This window comes from Vombatus ursinus, unplaced genomic scaffold (genome assembly GCF_900497805.2).
Source record: "Vombatus ursinus unplaced genomic scaffold, bare-nosed wombat genome assembly UNPS02012758.1, whole genome shotgun sequence".
NCBI lineage: Eukaryota > Metazoa > Chordata > Mammalia > Diprotodontia > Vombatidae > Vombatus > Vombatus ursinus.
Window position 1 is genome coordinate 1,250,278 of NW_020952536.1, and position 7,650 is coordinate 1,257,927.

The 7,650-nt window shown below is 57.9% G+C and overlaps 1 protein-coding gene across 7 annotated transcripts in view; it reads right to left on the reverse strand.

Moving 5' to 3' along the window:
* Nucleotides 1-990: 990 nt before the first annotated feature.
* The window catches only part of DEDD2 (death effector domain containing 2), an 11,293-nt gene continuing 4,633 nt past the window's right edge, over nucleotides 991-7,650 (reverse strand). For 6 of the 7 annotated variants that reach the window (XM_027858163.1, XM_027858165.1, XM_027858160.1 and 3 more), the window contains exons 3-5: nucleotides 5,907-6,017; nucleotides 5,235-5,372; nucleotides 991-1,487 (exon numbers count right to left, since the gene is read on the reverse strand). In XM_027858163.1, the coding sequence (XP_027713964.1) occupies nucleotides 1,090-1,487; nucleotides 5,235-5,372; nucleotides 5,907-6,017 (647 nt within the window). In that variant the 3' untranslated portion in view covers nucleotides 991-1,089. The remainder of the gene's footprint in view (nucleotides 1,488-5,234; nucleotides 5,373-5,906; nucleotides 6,018-7,650) is intronic. The other variant, XM_027858166.1, reaches the window with a different exon arrangement.

Genomic DNA, 7,650 nt, shown 5'->3' on the forward strand with positions numbered 1-7,650 from the left:
CTGCCTCACCATTACCAGCCATCCAAACAACCTGTATGTCACACAACTGGTGCCATTTCCCTGTGTATGGGATGGAGCTTAGCCAAGACTACAAAGCCTGTCACAGAAACACAAAGACCCTGAGCAACCTCCTTCCTCTCTCCTGGTCCTGCTTCCTCCCAGGCAACAAGAAGGCTGCACAGAAGCACCTCAAAGGTCCCTTCCAACTCCAGCACCTCTACAGCCAGCGAATCCAACCCCCTTCCTTTACAGATGGGGAAACTGAGACTCAGGAGGTGAAGGGTTAAGTGTCAGGGCTCGGATCTAGGACTCCACACTGCCTCCTCTTACAGGATAGTGGAGAGAAATCCCTGCTCTGGTGCGGCTCTACAAACGCCTCGACCCAAGGCAGTGTAGACCAATGGAAGAGGCAAGGGTTTGGGTACCAGGCAGCCCTACCTCTAAAGCCCCGTCACCTTGATCCAAACCCTTCTGCTCTCTCTGGGCCTCAGTTTCCCTACCTGTAAAATGTGGGAGCTGGACCAGGGGGCGTCCAAAGTCCCAGCAGCTCTAAAGGACTGCTCAAGTGCAGATGGCCACGGACGTAACCAGCACTTCCTCGAGCCCTGCCACCAGCTGGAAGGTGTGGAGTCTGTAAGGGAGGGGTCACGGGTTGGGGAGGGGGTGTTCTTGTCTTTGGGTGGAGGTGCACTGTAGGCCCAGCCAGGGTTTGGTCTGGGGGATGTGTCATAAAGGCCTGGGGGGCTCGAGCTAGGGGCGCTGTGGGCCTAAGGAAAAAGGCCTACATGAGCTACTCCTGCATATACACTCTTCTGTCACTGGTAGAGATATCCCAGGTTTGTTGGGAGGAGGGGAGAACAGAGAAAGACCCCTCCTCCTCCCCCTCCCACCCCGGGCTAGCTGGGTTCCAGCATCATGGGCCCCACAAGCCCACCCACAGCAGGGAGGGGGTTCTCCCTCAGACATCCTAGTGGGCCCAGAAAGGAGTCAGAGGGGGGGGGGGTCGGGGGCGGGGGGGGGGGCGGCAGAAATGCCCCCTCCCCGGTGTCCAAGGGCAGCAGCCAGCAGTGCCCTGGGCAGAGTCCAGAGTCAGCGTGGTGGCAGGGCCCGCGTTCCCCCGGGGGGACGGCCACCCAGCAGCAGCAGGCGGCGGCGGCCGGCCTCATAATCCCCTTCATCCACGCTGACCAGCAGGCGAATGGGCTCCCGGCCCACGGCCTCTCGAAGAGCCTCGGTCAGGAAGACACCGCGCAGGGCCTGGAGCAGGGCCCCACTCAGGTAGTCCCCCCAAAAAGCATCCAGGTAAGACAGCTCGGAGAATTTGATGTCACACACCACAGAACCCAGGTCCCTGGACTTCAGCACGGCCATGGCCTGCCCGAACAGGTCCAGCTGGCGGGCCACTGACTGCGGCCGCCGGGACACCACACCCTGAGCCAGCGCCGCCCCGTGCTCGCAGTACTCGGCCCGTACTCGGAGGCGGATGTCTGCAGGGAACAAAGGGAGGGTCTCAGGTGAGGCCTGGGACGCAGCGCCTGGCCACCCAACGCCCGGTCATCCCCTCTTCTGCCTCAGCCTCAGCTGCTCAATCCCCTTCCTGGGGCACCAGCTTGGACCCTGCTCTCCAGGGTCTCCCTGGGATCCCTTGCCCCCTCCTGGCTCTCAATGGCCCGTGCTCTGATCCCACCACAGCCTCCAGTCTTTCTATCTCTCTTGGTTCTCCCACCTTCCCCAACCTCCCACTTTCCTTCTTCCATAACCTGGACCCAACAGTTAATCAATTCAGCCTCGGCCTTCTGTCTTCCAGGCTCCATCCATCTTGAACCTTGGGTGCCCCCCTGCCACCCGCCGCCTGTGGCCAGGCCCACCTCAAAATCATGCTCCTCATCTCAACTGGTGTCTTGTTTGGACCACCTCCACGTAGCCCCCCACGGAAATCCCTTTCTTCTCCCGGACTGATTCTCCATCATGTTTCCCCAGCAGCTCTCCTCTCTGGAGCCTACACCTCCATCCCTCTCAGCATATGGCCTATCCCCTTCTCTACAGGGAACCGCCGGGAGCGCCTCCGTCCTCCTCACCCCTCCTCCCTGTCCTCTCCCGCCTTGCTCCAGGCTCTTCCCCTGCCTACAGAGACTCTCTGGGCCTTGGGTCTCCCCCCATTCTTGACGGGCATGGCCCCGCTATCAGGCCTCTTCAGTCTCTCCCAATTTCCAAGCTTTCTTCCCGCTCCCTACAAACCCAGTTTTCCTCCGTTAAAACTAAACAAGCAAACCAAAACACCACTAGCTTCATTCTCCTTTCTCCATCTCCACCCCTGGTGGACTGGCTCAAGTCTACACTGTCTCCCCACCGCCCACCCCCTTCTATCTAAGATCTTGCCCACCAAGCCTCGGCCTCGGATCGCTCCCGCCACTGGCCGCCTTCACCCCGGCACGCGTACTGAACAAAGATGGAGGAAATGATGCGACCATTCTGCCTGGCCCACTCCCAATCTCCCCGGGCCCTCGCCACCGCTGGGTGATCCCGTCACACTCCCTAACAACGGTCTCCCACTCCGCCAGCCTTTCGTTTCCTCCTCGAACCTCCCGCGGCTCCTCCTCCCCCACTCTCCGCCAAGAACCTCGTCTCCTTTTTACAGAAGGAAGGGAGGCCGCTCGCTGTGCGCTCCCTTTCTCCCTTCTTCCCCAAGGGGAGCCTCCACTTCTCTCCCTGCCGTTCTCTGGCTCCGACCTCGCGGCTCCTCTGAACTCTTCTCTCCAACTGCCAAAGCCAGCGAGCTGCTCTCCATCCTTCCGTGGCTTCTGACACTGTAGCCCACTGTCTTCTCTTCAGGGTTTCGGGATACCCCTCGTTCTCTCTCCCAGCTCTCCTCCTGCCTCTCTGACCGCTCCCTCTCTGTCTCCTTTGCTGGATCCTCCTTCAGATCACGCCCTCTGTCCCCGAGTGGCCCCCAGCGCTCTGTCCCCTCCTCTCCTCTCCCTCGACACCTCCTCAGCTCCCCATGGAACCAATGATCATTTCCATACTGATGATTCTCTGGTGCTGACCTCTCTAGGAGCGCCAACAGCGTATCTCCCACTGTCCATTAGACACATGGAACCGCATGTCCCGTAGACACCTTAAACTCATTACGTCCAGAACTGACCTCATTATCTTTCCCCCTGCCAAGGACGGGGAAGCTGTGGCCCTCTAGGTCCTCAAGTGTGGCCCTCTGCCTGACTCCAAACTTCAGACTGGATTCAGAGGGATCTAGAGGGCCACATGGGGCCTCAAGGCCTCAGGTTCCCCATCCCTGCAGACCCTCCCCCGTCTCTTATCTATTGCTATAGAGAGCAACGCCCTTCTCACAGTCCTCCAGGTTCACACCCAGCAGTCGCCCTGGACTTCTCACCATATCTCACCCCCCTGCCCATATTCGATATGGTGCCAAGGCCTCTCAATTTCCCCTCTGTAACGTCTCTCGAATAGCCCCCTTCTCTCCTCTGACACTGCCTCCCCACCTTGGTGCAGACCGTCATCACTTCACGCCTGCACTACTGCAATGGGGGGCTGGGGGGGGGGGGGGGGGTCCTGCCTGCCTCTGGTCTCTCCCGCTCCAATCCATCCCTCCATTCTGCGAGTAAATGATTTTCCTAAAGCACAGGTTCAACCATGGCACCTGTGCCCCCAAAATAAACTGCAGCGGCTCCCTATTGCTCCAGGAACTAATACAAAACAGCGGTTGCCATTCAGAGCCCTTCATAACCTGCCTCGTCCTACCTCTCCAATGTTCTCACACCACACATTCTCCTTGATATGGATCCACCTGGGGGCTTTCTCTCGGGCTGTCCTCCATGTCCACAATGCCTCCTCTCCTGCGCCCTGGCTTCCTTCAGGCCCCAGCTAGAATCTCACATCTCTAGGAGGTCTCTCCCAACCCCTCTTAGCTCGGGTGCCTTTGCACAGCTGGCGACTCCCAGTTTCTCCTGACTACAGCTTCTTTGTATGTGGCTGTTTGCACGTTGCCTCCATTAGACTGTGGACACCCTGAGGGCAGGGACTGTCTCTGGCCTTTCTTGGTGTCCTCATCACTTAGCACACAGTAGGCCCTTAATAAATGTTAGTGACTGACACGTGCACATAGCTCATCAGATCTGGAAAGGACACTTGAAACCATCTAATCCACACAATTCTTTTATAGACGAGGAAAGTGAGGGTCAGAAAAGGCAGGTGAACTCCCCTCAAGGTCACAGAGCAAGTCAAGGGTAAGGTAGGGCCTAGGACCCAAGCTTCCTGACTCACAGCTAAGGAACTTCTCATCCCGTGTCCTGCTCTTTGAGACCCTGAAGACCATTTGTTTGGGGGACAAATGATCAGAACACTCTGGAGCTGACAAAAAACACCAGGACTGGGCCAGGGGATTAGAGAGTTCACGTTCCCAGTTCTAAGACACTGTTCTAAGGGCCCTCCCAGCCCTCATATTCCCAGTTCTAAACCCCCTCCTCCCAGCCCTGACATTCCCACTTCTAAGGCCCCTCCCAGCCCTGACATTCCCAGTTCTAAGGCCCCTCCCAGCCCTGACATTCCCTGTTCTAAGGGCCCTCCCTGTGACTGTGTGATAGGAGAAGGGACCATCTCTTCCTTCCCAGATTTCTCCTCTGGCACAGCGTCTTCCCAAGCTCCCATAATTATGGCATCTTGGAGCTCAGAGTGACCTCGACGCCCATCTATCTCACTGCCCCCACAGTTCTGCCTACAGTGCAGCCAATGGGGCCTCCCCAGGGTAGGCTGGAAGCTCTCCAGGGCCAGGGAGCTCACTCCCTCTCACTCCACTTCTGAACTCGTTAGGAAGTTGGTTATTTTTCCCCCCACATCTAGATGGGTCACTGCCTCTGCCTCATGAGGCCAAACAGAAAAGTGTAACCCCCTCCCACAGGACAGCCCTTCAGGTGCTTGCAGATAGCTCTCATGCCCCCCACCCCACCCCAGCTCCGAGCCAGATGTTCTCAGCTCCTTCAGACCTATGGCCTAGACTTGAGTCCCCGGGGCCCCTGGCTACCCTCCTCTGGTCTCCATCAATGACCTTCCTAAACCACCCAGGCCAACAGGACTGGCCAACCCTATCTGCTGTTCCTCCCAAACACCGGGCCCCAATTCAGGCGTCCTGAGCTCTCCAAGAAACCCCAGTGCTTGAGAAACATGGGAAGGAGTGAGCGCCGTGCTCAGCCTGGCCCGCCTCGGCCCACCGCCCTCACCGCAGGTCACTTTGTTTGCAGCGGGAGACGACACAGGATTTTTCGACCTCGAAGCTCCCTGGGGTCCCCGCCGCCGTCTCCCTCCGGCACTGGAGCGGCCCAGGCTTCTCCTCTGTCTCTTCCCAGGAGGTGAACCTGCTGGACGAAAGGCTTCAGCTGAAATTTAAATCCTACCCCAAACCTTTGCCTGATTCCAGGCCTGATGCTCTATCCACCGTGGTGCCCCCTCTGAACCCTGTACCCCGCCTCTAAATCCAAGACACTGCTACTCTGTTTACTGCTGCTAGCAGGAGCCGGGAGCTGTGCTGCCCACAACCTCGACTGCAGAGGAATGAAGCTATCACAGCGACTGTGTTAGAGCTGGCCTCCAAGCCCAGAAACACTCCTGGGGTCACTGAACTAGAGCTGGGCACGCAACCCCCTCCTTTTACAGAACAGAAATCGAGGCCCAGAGATGGTCAGGGACTTACCCAGGGTCACAAAGGCCGTAAGTATCTGAGGCAGGATTAGAACCCAGGTCTTTTACTCACTATGCCACACCACTACTGAAACTATAATATTTCAATATGTAAACCTTATTTATCACATTGCATCCCTTTGTTAAAGGCTGCAGAAACCCCATTACACAGATGCAGAAAGACAGACAGTTACACCCCACTCTGCTGGGCTTACCTGCCTCCCACCGGCGCCGCTGGGGAGTCGTGCTGGTCGAGCCCAAACAGCTACCCTCCGGCCTCTCCACGTCTGACCCAGAAGGACCACAGCCATAGCGCTCAGGGGACACTGAGGAAGGGAAAAGAAGACAGAGGCACTGGGCACTGCAGCCCAGACGCCACGGCTCCCCCAGCCATCCAATCCCAGGGCCTGCCTGGGCCTCTTCCCAGCACACAGCCGTCTTTCAAGAAGGAGCTGAGCTTCCCCGTTGTCAGAACGATACCTGTCCTCTGCCCATCCGCTGCCCAACTGATGCCCGCCCCCCATTTCCAGGCCAGGCAGAGGGACAGGATTCTGGGAGAGCAGGTATTGTCCTAGGAACAGACAGAGACTGCGGTGTACCCCCTAGGAAATGGGGAAGATGGTCAATGGTCTGGGGGTAATCGTGGAGGAAGAGAATAGGCAGGGCTCTAGAAACATGGTTCTTGGCCTTGGTTATAGGATGAAGAACATGACACAGTCAGAGGCCCTGGGTCTAGACCCTGGCACTGCCCTTAACTTGCTGCGTCACCTCTGCGGGCCTCAGTCTCCTCATCTGTAAAATGAGGAGATTCACCTCGATGAGCTCTCAGACTCTTTAACCCCAAGTCCTAGAATCCCAAGCTGGCCCACACCCTCTCTAAGAGATGTCTGATCTATGGGCTCTCCCCAGGTGGTGCCTATGCATCTCTCCTCCAAAAGGCAGAACACCAGGGGCAGCTAGGTGGTGCAATGGATAGAGCACTGGCCCTGGATTCAGGAGGACCTGAGTTCAAATCCAGCCTCAGACACATAACACTTACTAGCTGTGTGACCCTGCGCAAGTCCCTTAACCTCAACCTGGCCAAAAAACAAACACAAAAAACCAAAAGGCAGAACACCCCCTCCATTGCCAAGACTTGCTGTTCCTCTCCAAGTATCTGTTTATCCCCTTCTCCCTTCCTATCTCTTTCTTCTGCTCCTGCCAGACCAACAGCTCATCTCTCAGGACCCATCCATCACCCTCTCCACACAAAGTGCTCAACTCCTAATTGCAGGCCACTATCTGCCCTCTGGAGACCATCTGTCCCTTTCTCAGTCAGCAGCTAGCTTCCTGTGGGACACTGGTCATGCCCACCCCCTTCCCCTGAAGATACCCAACCAAACCCTATCTATGCCTTTATCATAGAGGAGGCCCCATTAGTCCCTGCTCCCATCTCTCCTCTGGGTCCTAACGATCCCTTCCCCTAGAGGGGCCCCAGCAGTCACTCATCTGTTTTCTTGTCAGAGCCCTAATCATCCTTTCCCCTAGAGGGGCCCCACCACACCCTATCCCCCTCTCTCAGAGGGGTTCCACCAGGGCCTGTTCCTTTCCCCCAGAGGGACCCCACCAGGCCCTCATCCCCTCTCCCAGAAGGACTTCACCAGGTCCTGTTCCCCTCTCTCAGAGGGTCCCCACCAGGCCCTGATTCCCTTTCTCAGAGAGACCCCACCAGGCTCTGTTCCCCTCCCCCAAAGGGACCCTACCAGGCCCTGTTCCCTTCTCTCAGAGGGACCCCACCAGGCCCCGTTCCCCTCCCCCAAAGGGGCCCCAGCAGGCCCTGTTCCCCTCCCCCAGAGGGACTCCCCCAGGCCCTGTTCCCTTTCCCCAGAGGGGCCCCACCAGGCCCTGTTTCCCTCCCCCAGAGGGGCCCCAGCAGGCCCTGTTCCCCTCCCCCAGAGGGACCCCACCAGGCCCTGTTCC